At 38.8% G+C, this 16,594-nt stretch overlaps 2 protein-coding genes across 2 annotated transcripts; one reads left to right on the forward strand and one right to left on the reverse strand.

Annotated features, from left to right (window-relative positions):
• Nucleotides 1-2,159: 2,159 nt before the first annotated feature.
• LOC126264519 (uncharacterized) lies at nucleotides 2,160-4,370 on the reverse strand. Its single transcript, XM_049962857.1, has one exon. The coding sequence runs from the start codon at nucleotides 4,368-4,370 to the stop codon at nucleotides 2,160-2,162; it is 2,211 nt and encodes a 736-aa protein (XP_049818814.1).
• A 5,310-nt stretch (nucleotides 4,371-9,680) lies between these two features.
• LOC126264527 (uncharacterized) lies at nucleotides 9,681-10,913 on the forward strand. Its single transcript, XM_049962908.1, has one exon. It carries the CDS (start codon nucleotides 9,681-9,683, stop codon nucleotides 10,911-10,913), a length of 1,233 nt encoding a protein of 410 aa, XP_049818865.1.
• The last annotated feature ends 5,681 nt before the right edge of the window (nucleotides 10,914-16,594 follow it).

A 16,594-nucleotide genomic window follows, 5' to 3' on the forward strand; every position in this document is an offset into this window, starting at 1 on the left:
TGTTCAAAGACACCGACTCGTCTACGGAGACGAACCGCATGCTAAACTCAGCAAAACCAAATGATCCCCTCTAGTCAGTCCGGCCCGCCCACATAATTGCATGTATATCTTTCTTTTTTGTTTACAAAGGGGTGTTGATGTTCCGTCTCAATATGCGAGTAGACACGTTCATCATTTTTGATACTGTATAACAGGATATTTTACACTAAATACTCTCTGTACTCTGTAATATTGTATCACTTTGGTTAACTTTTGATATATATATACAAATCGGGATTACTTTTTACAGTTTCTAATACATTTTGGTGTTTTGATAATATATCATATGCCTAACTTTACTTAAATGAATTTTAATATGATTGGTAATATTTTGATTCAGCAAAATTAAAGCCCACGGAAATTTTTCTTGTGGCTTGATTTCCGAGAATTTCATGATTAATTAACACTATTTGAAATCAGAGCTCTAAAATAGATATATTTTGTTTTAGTGTAACTGTTCCAATATGATTGATTAACTGCAATAAATTATTAAGGGAATTCAAATTTAAAAAACAATACAACACTTATTGTAAATTAGCAACTGTTATTTACAATTGTTCCTACAACTTAATTTCAAATATTAACAATTTCAACATTCAAGAGATGCTGTGAAACTTGAGAACACTAGGTCATCATTCAAAAACTCAACAACTACATACACGCCATCAATTTATTTCAGAAGTAATTCATAAGGAATAACACATAATTTCTAAAAAAAGTCAACTTTGATTAACATCAATGGATTAAATTTAAATGGAAAATGTGTAGGGTTTAACATAATGGTTAAGGCTTGAGTAATACCATATGGAATAAATAATGAAATTATTTACTAACAATTTCTTAAAACAGGAGAATAAGTTTTTGAGAACTCTGGTCCTGTACGTTTGTTTTGACAACTAACTGACAACTGATATTTCAGTTATTTCATTTTGCTTGTTGGCCGATTTTATATTGGCGATACCAAATATAGAAAGATGATATTAGTAGAATATGGGGCACTTGAGACAGACAGCGTAGGTGTGACGTCACGCCTCCCCCCTCCCCTCTGGCGCCAGTGGGGCACTTGAGACGAACAGCGTAGGAGTGACGTCACGACCCTGTCGGCACGTGCCGCCCATCTGTTTGGGTGGTTGCTGGCCTTTGTCGGCAAGTGAGCACGCGCCACCCCTCTGTTTGGGGCGGTTTGTAGCCTTTGTCGGCATGTGGGCACGCGCCACTCATCTGTTTGTGATGGTTTATAGCCTTTGTCGGTATGTGGGCAAGCGCCACCCTTGTCGTGGGCCACCTCAGACCAAAAGCGTAGGTGTGACGTCACGAGTGTATGATATGCGCACCTTTCGTGGGGCACTTCAGACCAAAAGCGTAGGTGTGACGTCACGAGTGTATGATATGCGCACCTTTCGTGGGGCACTTCAGACCAAAAGCGTAGAAGTGACGTCACGAGTGTATGACATGCGCACCTTTCGTGGGCCACTTGAGTCCAAAAGCGAAGGAAGACGCGTATGCGCGCATTTGTTTATTTTACTTGTTCGTGGACCACTTCAGACCAAAAGCGTAGAAGTGACGTCACGAGTGTATGAGTCGTGGGCCACCTCAGGCCAAAAAACGTAGGAAGACGCAAGAGTGAATGAAAATGCAATTAATTTATAATTATGATTTATTACATATTAAAAACAAAAACATATCAATAAGTTAACAATTTATTATTATTATTGTACATTTATATTACAATTTATTATACATTTTGTTATTTCGATACATGAAAAAGAGGTGAAAAAGTTCTTTCTTTCGTTGTTGCTTTCGAATCCCAGTCGTTGATTGCTGCAAATACCGTGTTTCTAAACAGAAAACATACATATACAATATTAATTATTCAATGGTAATTTTTGTAGTGATACACCTGTTTTTGTGATTGATTATTTGACTGAGGCTCATAAGTGTAGTTGTGGTGGCTGCGATGTAAGCTGAGTGTACAAGTCCGTTTCTCACCCGGTTGTACGCGTTGAATATATCAAAAACAAAATAGACAAATTGTATGTACCATATATATCTATATAATATTAATAATTCAAAGTTACCTTTTTTTTATATTATTATATTAATTTTTAATTTCCACTTAATTAGTTCCTAGGGACCTTGTACCCGAATGGCCGAGAACTGTTGTCATCCATGAAGAGTCTCTTCGTTGAATTCGTTCTGTAGGTCTTTGTCTCCTCTTTGGTTACTACACGATGATCTTTTGTCCGCACAAAGTTCATCGACGTCAAATGAATGGGATCTGTTTTTTCTAGAACCATTTGTTTAATTTTCTCAAAATTAATCAGCCGAGAAGCACTGTATGTTAAGGCGATCCCTTTCACCTTACAAACATGTCCGATACACTGCTTCGTCGTTGACCACACCGAGTATGCGTAATTTTTCGGCCCGCCCGAAACAAATTCCGTGATGTAGGAACCGATACCGTAAGCCTCCAGCTCATCGGTCATGTCCCCACTGAATTTTCCAGTCGGGGGATCTGGAAAATGGCTGCTTGACACATAGATAACAGAATCGGTGTCGTAGTATAAAACTCGTGTATCCAACATCTCTAGATATTCGTACAACTTCAAACGGGCCTGTGCTGTAACAAAAGCTGCAATTACCACATTCACAGTAGGCAGAGATTCCACAGCCTCGTCGGCGTACTCCCAGTTGATTACAACAGTTTGTTCATTCACAGGAGTTATACTGTTGACATTCTTCGACGGATGCGCAAGGAGATCAAAGCATTCCTGAGGATCGTTGACGATGGTCGTTTGTGGTTGGTTTTCACGTTGTCCAAACTTTCCCCAGAACGAATTCAACATTAATTTGGCGAGGGATCGAAGACCAGGGTTATTTTCGATGCGTTCCGGTGTTAGCTTCACTTTTTCAGCTTCTTCAAAATCCACCAGATATTGTTGTTGTTTCACCACATCGTTTATGCAATCCGCGGGCCAGCCGGAGGCTTCCTGTTTAATTTTGATGAATTTATTCATCATTTCTGTGAATAAACCCGGCTGACCCGCCGCATGGTTGTATTGACGCGTTTCGTAGGTCCACACTTCAAACACTTCCACAATCCTGTAGCCTTTTTCCAATGCTTTCACGACTTCTGCAATTACCCATGTCCCTGTGAACAATCGTTCTTCCTCTGTATGGCAACACTCACGCTGCTGTGAACTTTCACCACAGCTGTTGCAAAGGGCGAACATTAACTTTCCCTTCATCCTGACAGGGAGAACGGGGTGGTACAACTGCGCGGGTGGTAAAATTTTACATTTCACCATGCCATCTACGGTGGATAAATCAATGTCCCGGGCTGCAGATCCTACATAAATTGTGGGGTGTCCTAGAGGAAATCGGCCGTACTTGCACACAAAAGGGTACAACGAACATACATCGATGTATTTGATGCGCTCACCCTCGTTACATTTGTAGTATGTAACAGTGTTTCCGGTTCGACCTCCATAAAAACCGTCACGAGGATTCAATGGTGTTGTTGCCAACACGGGATGGTTTTCGACAAAATCACGCACTTCACAACTCTGTTTTAATAATGCGCGGAAGTTACATTCCCACATTTCGATGACTTCAAATCCCAGGTTGCGAAGTCGAGTCGTTTTAATGGTGGTGGCCTCGTAACGATTTCGCATGGTATCCATTTTACCTCCTCCAATCGATGTGTCTCGGTGAAATTTGAAACAGCTGGTGCATCCATGGAAGTAACAACCGTGAAACTCGAATACCTGACGCTGCTCCTCGTTAAAACCGTCAACTTTGAGTCCTCCTCCTACTAGGTGTTCTCGACCTGTACCGGCGTGGTGTATGGTGATTCCTCGTACGTTCTCCTCCCACAACAACCATTGTAAAGCGATAACCGATTGATTATCAGCCAATCGGTAACCACCACGGGGAATAACGGCGATTGTATCGGCTTCCAGATAGTTTCGTGCAAACACCTTATTACACGCTGATGCTATTGTTGTTGCTTCGGTGAATGGACAAACCTTACACTCGTTAAGAAGCATCGACCTAAATGAAAGACAGGCTCTCATTAGTATTTCAACGTCCGACTTGCAATATGCCACGATTTCCTCCTGGAAATTAAAAACATCATTCTGATGCTCTTGATGCCAGTTTAAAAACGTATGTCGGTCCTCGGGCTTCATTTGATTCGGACCGTAAAATTCAGCAGATGGTAAAGGACCCACGTATTGCTGATTTTCCAGGGTATTAAACAAGTGTGGAAAATAACCCTTCTTAAAGTTTCCAGCAAGGCCGAAAGCTTTAGGTAGCTTTGCCAGAGCCATTGGAAAATAATTTAGCGAGTCCAAAAATCGCACATTTCCCATCTCAGCCAAAATAATTTTTGTCCCCCGCACAATTAAGTTTGGCTTGATGTCTGTTTTGGTGAGAATATAGTTCAGGATGAACTGATGGTCGAATGCTTGACCGTTATGTGCAATCACAGTCACTCTTTTGAAAATTTTCCTTTGATTCAGCACAAAGTTCATAAAATTTTCAATAGGGTTGTTGATAATTACGTGGGTCCTTACGCCGCATTTTTCACAAAATTCCACTTCCGTATCTAAACAGTTGGAACAACACAATTTAAACACACACAATGTGGTTTCATGCACTGCACTGCCGTCGGTCTGAATGGTGTCCTGTCGTGTTTCCAAATCGTAAAATATGAATAATAAATCAGTAAGGCAGGGTTCCTTTGTGTTTGGCTGAATATAACACTGTTGATTTATCTGATGGTGTTTTTTACAGATCTTACAAAAAATTTCACCACATTCATGCCTACGTTTTCCATCGACAGTTTTAAAGCACCTTTGACACAATCGCAAGTCGGCACACACGTTGGATGTCTTCTTAATCCGTAGATGATTTTCCAAACATTTCCGGCTCCTGAAGTGACGATGACAATCCACACACTCTATTTTCTCCTCAGCCTCGCACCGTGGTGATTCACGACAGCACGGACAAATCCCATTGCAACGATGGTTGACGCGTGTATTGTAGGGAAGATTACATTCTTCGCAGTAGTAATCACAGGAAAACGCAGAGGTTAACGATACAATCGCGTTGTAATGTTCTTTGTGGAGTAGCAAATTAAGGGTTGGTCCTTCACTTTGTCCTTTAAAAATCACCTCTCGTCCACCGGCACCGTACTTGAACACAGTAATTCTGTATTCGGATAAAACCCTTTGGAATGCCTGCAACTCCTGAATCCCGGCACCCTCTGCGGGAATATCAACACCCACTCTCTGGCACAGTTCCATAGCTCGTATTCCTTGTATTTGTCCAATGTCCCGGCGAACCTGTACGAATTGTGGATCACTGGTCAGTTTCGCGATTAACACAACAAGTGCCCGTGGCAGGCAAAGGTTACTGAATTTTTTATAACAATAATACCTCTTCTTGCAGCACATTCTTCTTCGAAACTATTATATTTTGTTTTCTGGGCACGCCCCATACCCACCGGCATCTTAATAACCGTCACTTTTATCTGAAAAGTTTCAGTGTTCACACCAGCCGAATTAGATTGGTATACTGATTGCACCAAATCGAGCACCTCATCAGCGGACACTGAATGCCTTGGTTTGAAGCGTGCCCAGGCTTCACCGCGAACAAGTTCACTACCAGAAAACGAAAAACCGACGCGATCCTCCGGATTGAGTCCCTCCAATGAATGTTGAACAATTGAGGTTATTCCGTTGCGTATCCAATTCACGGGATGAATGTTCTCCGGAACGGGGTTAATTTTAAAGGAAACAGCTCGCTGGATTAGGTTAAAACGGCCAGTCGATTGTTCAACATCGTCTACAACTTGAAATGCTTGTTGTTGTTGTGGTTGTTGTTGTTGTTGTTGTTGTTGTTGTTGTTGTTGTTGTTCTTGCGATTCAATCTCATCTATTATGTGTAAACTCATGTTGTAGGACTCATCGTCATTATCTAAAACGGAGGATTCATCTTTTGGAAAAAAATATAAATAAATTAATAAATATATAAATAATTTGTATACATATATATTTATAAATCAATTTACCATTGTTTGGTGTCGAGCCAAGTTCATCTATAACGTAGAAAATGATGTCTGAAGATTCAAGATTATTATCATCATTATCATTCACAAAGTGGAATGCGTTGTTTTCTGTAATAAACACAAATAAATAAATAAATAAAAATAAATAAAAACAACTTACCCATGATAGCAGAATAAAAAGGTGAAGTAGAAGTCTAAAAATAAAATAAAAAATACGAACAAAAATATTCGCGAGGATGATCAACAGAGCTATTCTTTCAAATAACAGTCTACAGTGTTAATAAACTGATGGTTAATGTAAGAATATGAAAATCTGAGCGGAAGACTCTAAATATAAGACCCTGTACCACCACCATCCCTACCATTACATTTCGAATGTGGGGGCGTTTCTTCTAGGGTGGTGATTTTTTCACTTCATTAGGTGGTGGTTGTTTCTTTTTATCTATTTGGTGGGAGTGGATGGTTACTTGTGAGTGGTTGACAACAAGGGTGTAGGTGTAAACAGTGAATTCCAGAGTGGGGTATTTTCTTTAAAACCATTTGTATTCTGAAGAATTAGACAGTCTAGAATTTTTATTTAATTCTTAAAATCATTGGCAATATGTCAGTCAGGGCAAACGTGATTGAGGTGAGTTTTTAGCTTATTATATTATTACAATTTACTTATTAAACATATATTTTCTTATATAGGAAAATTGGGACGACGATTGCGGCGGGCCTTCCTTTTTTGACACAGATTTTTACGTAAGGACGGAGAATCTACCGATCATCCGGAATCCACCTCACGGTCTCACTCGTGGGGAAAGAAAGGCCTTTAGGCGTCGCGAGGGTGAACGTCACCAACGATTGAGGAGAGAGGCTGAGGCAGATGCAGCAGCGGAGGACGCTGAGGTGGTGGCAGCAGAGGCGGTGGCTAAGGCCGCTGTAGCCAAAGCCGAAGCGGCAGAGCGCCGCGCCGTTGAGGCTGCGGCGACACTTGCTGGTTTCCAAATAGAGGCTAGACGGCTCCGCATCATTGCGGATTCATCAAGTGCAACAGCGAGGGGAATAGCCGTCTCCCTCGATGCAAAAAGACGGCATAAATAATATTTTATATATATATATATATATATATATATATATATATATATATATATATATTGTATTGAGAAAGAATTTAATATTAAAAATATACGTTACAAATAAATTTGAATGTTTTTTTCAATTACCTCACTGATTGAAAACATCGGTGATAAATATGATGTACAGAGTGTTGACATTTCATTTCAATGTTGGTCATTGAGTATCGCGGTAATGGTTTATTAAACTCTGTTATTGACAACTTACCGTTTGAATTACATATACCATTTTATCAGTACTGTGGTCCTGGTACAAAATTGAAAAAACGACTAGCGAGAGGTGATACAGGTATCAACGAGTTGGACAAAGCCTGTAAACGACACGACATTGCCTACGAGGAAAATAAATCGCTGCAGGATAGACACAAGGCAGACTTTGTTTTGGAAAACGAGGCGTGGAACCGAGTAAAAGCCAAGAACGCTAATTTGGGTGAAAAAGCAGCCGCGTGGCTTGTAACAACGGGAATGAAGATAAAAAGGAAGCTCGGAATGGGTCATCGTACACAACACCAATCAAAAATTTCATTCAAGAAAGACATTGTCGACAAAATCGATAAAAAGATTTTAAAATCGGTCGACATAAAACCAGGTAGCAAGTCACTACGAAAAATCGCTGCAGCGGCAATAAAAATAGCCAAAGTCAACACTAAACGAATTGGGGGTCGAAAAAACGTGAAGATACCTAGAACAATTCCGTTTAGTTCGAAACAAGGAGGAATTCTGCCATTACTGCCAATTCTCGCTGGTTTATCAAGTCTTGGAGCATTAATGGGTGGTGCTGCCGGTGTGGCAAAAACAATAGTCGACGCGAAAAATCACACACAATCAACGCATGGAGCAAATAGGAAAAAAGGGTAGTGGATTGTACTTACGAAAAAACCCAAAAGGGTACGGTTTGTTCTTGGAAAAAATTCCAAAAAACTACCGATAAGAGTGCCCGCACGAGCACTCTACGATCATGAAATAATCAAATTTGCCAAACAATTGAAAATACCCTATTTTAGAGGTGTTTTTATGCGTGACGCTCTACCTTTGTATCCTAAGAAAAACGAAAGTGCCGTCGTGAACCTGGACGATTCAACAAATTACGGAACTCACTAGGTTTGTTACGCAAAGAGAGGAAATCAAGTCAAGTATTATGATAGTTTTGGGGATTTACGACCACCGTTGGAGATAATTCGATACATGGGAAAAAATTGTCAAATTTATTACAATGTACACCCTAAGCAGAAGTTTAATGAGTCATCCTGTGGTCGTTACTGCTTGAAATTTTTATACAATATAAAACAATGAATACTTTGTCATACTATAATAATAATAATAAAGAAAAATCATTAATTTTAATTGAGTTTTATTTGATGACACACACACACACACACACACACACACATGCACACACACACGCACACACACATCCACAATTGCTGTTGTTGTTGTTGTTATTATTGTTGTTGCGTTTTCTATTATTTTGTGTTAAATAAGCAGTGAGCTAAACTATTACTCAGTCTTATTTGAAACGTTGTGAGAGCAATGTCATATATATTTACTCTTACAAGTACCAGCCACATATTAAATATCGATTTTGTAAATCCTATTCAGTTGGATCCCGAAGTACAGTACGGGCTCGCCTTAATTGGATTTCATTCGTACAACAGTATTCCGAATATTGATTCAAATTGTAATACGTTTAACTACCGGAACATAGCCAATCGTATCGGATATATAGAAATCCCCGAGGGTGCATATGAAATAAGTGATATTGAAAAATATTTACGAAAGAGAATAATTATTCAAGATTCCATTGAAGATGAGTTAGCTGAAGGAAAGATTTTATCGATAAAACCTAACCATAACACCCTCAAGTGCGAAATATATAGCGAAACACTTGCAATTGACTTCAGCACACCGTCTTCTGTTGGGAAATTGTTGGGTTTTTCGGCAAAACTTCTAGAAACAGGAACACTTTACGAATCTGACTTACCTGTGGATATAGTAAAGGTGAAAACATTACATATCGACTGTAACATTACCACGGGTGCGTTTTACAAGGACAGACCGACACACACCATCTACGAATTTGCATTGGACAGCAACCCTGGCTACGCGATTGACGAAACGCCAAGAGATATTATCTATCTCCCCGTAGTGAACAGAAATCAAATTTCAAACATTTCACTGCAGATTTTGGATCAAAATTTTGAACCTGTTAATTTCCGAGGGGAGGAAATTATTATCCGATTGGAATTGAAAAAACTCACGTAAAATGGGTTTGACTTTCGATTACTATAATTCGGACAACAACAGTACAAATCCATCAGTATATGAAAAACCGTCATCGTGTGTGAATCAGCTTAATTATCAACAGCAAAAGAAGAAACAGAAGCAGAAGCGCAGGCCGAAGCAACGTTTGACTCTAGACAACGTATTGTTTTTACAATCACTGGGTTACAATGTCGTCGTACAATCAGGTGTTCGAGGTCTACCGCAAACCACGGTACGACGAAACAATTCAAAAAATGGAAACTCGCACCTATTACCCATACATAAAATCGTTCAATAATAATAACGTTATTGAAATCTCCATAAACCAGAGTGATTCCTGGGTACTGATGCACGAGGCGGCAATTGTGATTGAAGGGGAGCTGAGAAGAGATGGAGGTGAAGGTGAAGTTTCACTGGTCAACAATGCTGGTGCATTTATGTTTGACAATATCACGTACGAACTAAACGGAAAAGAAGTGGACTCTGTTCGTACACCGGGAATCGTCTCCACAATTAGAGGATATCTTTGTTACAATCAAATGGATAGCAATATTTTGAGTACGGCAGGATGGTGTTACCCAAACAATCTAGTTACGACCAAGAACAAGTCAACGTTTGTTTTAAGAATACCACTGCATCATCTGTTTGGTCTATTTATCGACTATAAACTAGCTCAATTTGGTAAACACACCTTAAGATTGGTCAGAGCTCGAAGCGATCTAGATGCTATTGTGTGTAAATCCTTGAAAGATACAGCACCCACCTCAGGTATCATCAAAATGACCAACATTTGTCTAAAAGCACCCATTGTTGTTCCAAATGACATGCTGAAAATAAAATTGTTGGATTCGATAAAAAATGATAAACCTATACTTTTACCATTCAGAAGATGGGAATATCATGAACTGCCACAATTAACAACTGGATCAACGAAGGAAATTTGGGGTGTGAAAACATGTACAGCTGCGGAGAGTCCACGATTTGTAATTGTTGCTTTTCAATCGGACAAAAGAGAAAATGATTCGGTTGATACGACCGTCTTTGATAATATGCACGCCTCGGAAGTACGGGTCGTGTTGAACGGTGAATATTATCCAGCTGAACGACAGGGTTTGAATTTTGCCAAACACAATTATACCGAATCACATTACAACTATACTCAGTTTTTTAACAATTTCAAACATGATGCATCCCAAGCAAAGCAACCTCTACTCGATTATTCAACGTTTAAGGATAATACCATATTTGTTATTGATTGCTCCAAAAGAAATACAGCACTGAAACTGGGTACTATAGATGTTAAATTGGAAATTGAATCGAGGGTCGCATTTCCCCAGAAAACAAAGGCATATTGCGTAATCGTGCACGATTGTGTTTTGGAGTATCTACCGCTAAGTGAAATTGTACGCACTGTGACTTAAATATAAGTTGGATATCGGCATCACAATGTGAATAGAACGAGAAAATATTTCATTGTGTAAACACCACAACGTCCACAACACTAGCAAACGCATGGAATCCAACAAGTCTGTCGACGTCGACGTACCGGCGGACAACAACAACAACAACAGCAACATCAACAAGAACAAGGAATGTGAAAGTATTGTTGCAATGAATTGCTGGCGGGATGTTTTCGAAAATCCGTTTAGATTTAGAAATTTAAAATGTAAACCTGTAGTTAGAATAATTACACCAAGAAATGTATTGTAAAATTAATTGTGTGTACGAGTAGTAAAAATATCATAATAAAAAAAAATCCTAAAAATGACAGCAGTTTATCATTATCGATTCGACACAGGGTCGTAAACATCCTTCAACCTGTTGTGGTTGATAAGATTGCAACCACTTGTTGGGTGGGAAAAATATTTTGAGAGAAAACTATTTTAATGTTTGCCTAATGATTATAATCAATCCTAAATAGGGTAGAGCCGTTTATCATTAGCAGTTCGACACAGGGTCGTAAACATCCTTCAACCTGCTGTGGTTGATAAGATTGCAACCACTTGTTGGGTGGGAACAGTTTATCATTAGCGGATCGACACAGGGTCGTAAACATCCTTCAACCTGTTGTGGTTGATAAGATTGCAACCGCTTGTTGGGTGTGAAAAATATTTTGAGAGAAAACTATTTTAATGTTTGCCTAAAGATTATAATCAATCCTAAATAGGGTAGAGCCGTTTATCATTAGCAGTTCGACACAGGGTCGTAAACATCCTTCAACCTGTTGTGGTTGATAAGATTGCAACCGCTTGTTGGGTGGGAACAGTTTATCATTAGCGGATCGACACAGGGTCGTAAACATCCTTCAACCTGTTGTGGTTGATAAGATTGCAACCGCTTGTTGGGTGGGAAAAATATTTTGAGAGAAAACTATTTTAATGTTTGCCTAAAGATTATAATCAATCCTAAATAGGGTAGAGCCGTTTATCATTAGCAGTTCGACACAGGGTCGTAAACATCCTTCAACCTGTTGTGGTTGATAAGATTGCAACCGCTTGTTGGGTGGGAACAGTTTATCATTAGCGGATCGACACAGGGTCGTAAACATCCTTCAACCTGTTGTGGTTGATAAGATTGCAACCACTTGTTGGGTGGGAACAGTTTATCATTAGCGGATCGACACAGAGTCGTAACACATAAACCCTTCACCTAAATTATATTTTCATATTTCCGTATTTGTAATGAATTTCTATAAATTAATTAACCGTCTATATTTAACGTTTAGTTTCGAAATGTCATCGGTACCGAGCTCTTCGTCGCCGTCGTCGTCATCGGCGCCGTCGCTGTCACCGATCATCAAGTACACCTTAGAAAAAATTGAAGAATTTATTCAAACGTGTATAGATCGGGAAAAAATCAAGAGACTTGAACTGTATAAAAATAAAATTGAGAAGGTTGTTAATGTGCGCGAGATTTACACCGAATCTTCTGGTACACATTTTGAATCATGTATTTGGGCTAATCCAACGACTGTCGAGGGACCCGATACTTGTGAATGTTTTTACATATTCCGTGCAGTGTACGAAAGCAATCAACTGATGGGTTTAGACGCTGAGTTGTCTTCACACATTACCGCATCATCACCGTCCTTATCTTCGATGTCCGATTCTTCAGAGGCAATAAATCCATCACACTGTCTACAATTTTTATGTAAACCAGAGAGTTTCGATAAACTTATGATATGTACAATTGAAATGTTAGGCATTATAAGAGAGTTGCTCAAGAAATAACAATAAATTTTTTTTTGCTGTAAATTTATCTTTTGTTTTATTCCTTTGTAAAATACTTATATACCTAGTCAAAATTTTAAACTGCTTCAGTGTAAGACAAACCAATCATGCAGTACATACAACAACGTCAAAAGTTACCCATTGAAAATCTAGATTATCTTGATGACGAAGCAGCAACAGGTGTAAAAAACAGAAGGCATGGTGAATTGTTACCCAACTCATTCAGAGCTCTGTTTATTGGACCTTCAAATTGTGGAAAAACAAATGCACTACTGGCTTTAATTTACGATCCGAACGGAGTACGTTTTGAAAATATTTACGTATATTCAAAAACTCTGTATCAGCCAAAGTACAAACTGCTCGAAGCCGTTTTAAATCGTGTCAAAGGAATAGAATATTTTCAGTTTAGTAACAAGGATGAGTTGATTGAACCGTCGGAAGCTAAATGCAATTCGGTATTTATATTTGACGATGTTATATGTGAAAAACAGAATAAAATTCGCGAGTATTACTCCATGTGTAGACACAAGAATATCGATGCCATGTTTGTAGCACAAACATACACCAGTGTATCCAAGCAACTCATTCGCGACAACAGCAATGTAATTGTACTATTTCGGCAGGACGAGAAAAATTTAAAGTATGTGTACAACGAACATGTGTCTCCCGACATGGCGTACGAACGATTCAAGGAATTGTGCTGCGACTGTTGGAGGGAAAATTATGGTTGTTTAGTGATTATTAAAGATTTTCCTCTGGACAATGGACGCTTCCGAAAAGGATTTGATCAATATATAAAAGTGTAAGTTTAACATACAACGGAAACAGTCGTGACAATGTCGTCAAACAATACTCAGGTTATGCGTAAAATCGATGAATTATCCCGCAACATACGAAAAAAATACCAGTTACTTAAACAAGACAAATTGGATAGTGAAGCAGTGTTGGGTGAACTATTTACCCCAATCACCAAACCATTAACTGAATTGACGGCCAAATTTAAAAATTCTGCAAAACAGACCACACCAGCAACAACACAGCAAAAGTTGTACAGCGACCCACCACAATTGAAGAAAATGGACGCCGATGACGACGATGACGTTTCCAAACAGTTAGAATCTGTAGATGAAATTTTTTACGATCCGGAACAATCAACTTTGTCCAAGAACAGTAACAGTGATGGTTCATATGACAGCACAAACGACATGTCGACTATCGTCTACACTCCTTTGACTCGTTCATACTTGGACTTGTATTTAAATGACTCTAAAAATAGGGAGGTCGATAAAACGTACGGTGTAAAGTACGATGTAGAAACGGAGCGATGGTTGATTGGAAATTCTGAAATTAATTTCGATACCGAACTGGATCGTTTTACAATTGGAGGTCGAACGTACGACGGCCGAAAAGGCATTTACGAGTTGTTGTTTAAAAAAAGACCCGTTTTTTTTACAAGACACGATACAAAAGCGTATTTAGAAATTTTAAAGTGTACTAATGTACATCGAAGAAATTATGCACCTAATGGCTCTATAAGAGGCACGAATACGCTGAAATACAGAAAAGTGATTAAGTCGCTTATGGAACAATCAAACAAGGGCTCATCAACTGGCAATGGAAGTAGAGGAGGAGGAGGAGGAGGAGGAGGAGGAGGAGGATGTGAAGTACAGCGACAACAACAACAACAACAACAACGACGGCAACAACGACGAGTACCCTGTAATACGTTGAATAAGCCCATCGAATACGTTTATTGGGATGATGTAAACGAACTGGTACAACGTCTAAAACTATTGGTTTCGTCAAAACATGCCGGAAATAACGCACATGACAATGAGATTATTTCAATCATTGAAGAACTAAAAGAGAGTGGAATAATAAATTAAAAAAATTTAATGCATTTTAATCAGTGTAAGAATGGGGCTGAACAAGTTCGGACAGTCCTCACGCAAAGAGTTCACCAATAAGGATCATAAAAATTGCAAACCCGTCTTATTACCCTTTGAGTTTACTCGAGACGGAAATATTGATTGTAAAAGTCGAAAATTGTGTAATGTCTTGGCAGCCACGAACCTTCTCGACGCAGTAAACAAGGAATATGTAGATAAAAGGTTTGAGGATCATGAATACGAAATAATTGTTATAAAAGAGAGATTGGATAAAACTGTAGAATGGATATCATGGCTCATGAACCGATTAGATCCAGCGACACAATCAGATAATCAGTAAAGTGTGAGTGAAACCCTTCAGTTGACAGATGGCTAAACAGACTCGACATGGTAGCAGCAACAACAACAAAAACTACAACAATCGCAAACACCACAACGATAAAATTGACCTGGTAAATGAACTACACCGACCGATGCGTATAAATTTTCCAAGAAGACAAACCGTTGTTAAAGGATTGGATGATTTGTGGCAATCAGATCTTGGAATATTGGACAAGTATGCCAAATACAATAGAAACTATAAATACATACTGGTTGTGATTAATAGTTTCTCAAAGTATTTATGGGTGGAACCATTAAAATCTAAGACGGGGACCGAGGTGGCAAAAGCATTTGCAAAAATACTGACGGACAGACGACCGAAAAATCTTCAAACTGATCAGGGCACAGAATATTTCAACAGTTCATTCGAGCGACTGATGAAGCAGCACAACATAAATCATTACAATACGTTTAGCAGCAAAAAAGCAGCGATGGCTGAACGTGTAATACGAACAATAAAGGAGAAATTGTATAAACATTTTTCACTGAATGGAGAATACAAGTGGCTAGACGTAATTCCTAAAATAGTGTCGGATTATAACAATACAGTGCATCGAACAATTAAAATGAGACCGTCGGATGTGAACAAGGAAAATGAAGAACGTTTATACAGAGATGTGTATGCTGGCATTAAAATATGGACGGGACAGGGAAAATTTTCCGTCGGTGATTTTGTACGAATTAGCAAAGCAAAACATGTGTTTGAAAAGGGATACACTCCAAACTGGACCGCTGAAGTTTTCAAGATATTCAAAGTGGTGCACAACAATCCGAGAACGTACATATTAAAAGATCTTGAGGGTACCATAATCAATGGTGGTTTTTATGAACAAGAACTGCAAAAGACAAAACACCCTGACCTGTTTCTAATCGAAAAGGTTTTACGTAGACGGGGTAATTTTATTACTCGTCAAATGGTTGGGATATAAGAAAGAAGAATGGATTGACAAAAATAACGTTGTAGAGTAACCTGTAGAGACATGTTGAGATCTGTCGAGACCTGTTGTTCAATTTTCTGGGGGTTAGTTGGGTGAGATTTCGTTATTTGTGTATGTGTATGTATGTTTAGTAGAGTTTCAAAACTCGGTCCGTGCAGACTAAATAGTGAATAAAATTGTAATAATATATAACGTAAAAAGAAAAAGACAACGAGATGAACTTTACGGACTCTTGTGGAACAACAATTGTGGATATTGCGGAGCAAGGCATCAATTACAATGCCGAGTTGGATCGCATGTGGAGGAACTTTCAAGTAGAGATTCAGAAAGAAAAACATCTTTTGTTTTGCACCACCCACGAATTCAGTCATGTTTGCCAATATGAAATTGAGTGTGGATTAAGTGTTGTCAGAGACTGTACACCTGTAGTTAGAATAGTGAACACCTGTGAAGATGAAACCAACGTGTCCTTTGACATTGAAGAATGGATAAACTTTATTCGAATTATTCAGAATATTTCAACTGAGCAACCGGAGGAGATGAGCAGTTTATCAGTTACATTTCAAAAAGTGTCCGAAGAAATTTGTTTATCATACGATCCGATATTTAATTGTGTAAATTTATATCGAGCAGACAGTTGTGTACTTTTACACAGGTGCGACAT

The sequence above is a fragment of the Aethina tumida genome, chromosome 1 (genome assembly GCF_024364675.1).
Source record: "Aethina tumida isolate Nest 87 chromosome 1, icAetTumi1.1, whole genome shotgun sequence".
Taxonomy (NCBI): Eukaryota; Metazoa; Arthropoda; class Insecta; order Coleoptera; family Nitidulidae; genus Aethina; species Aethina tumida.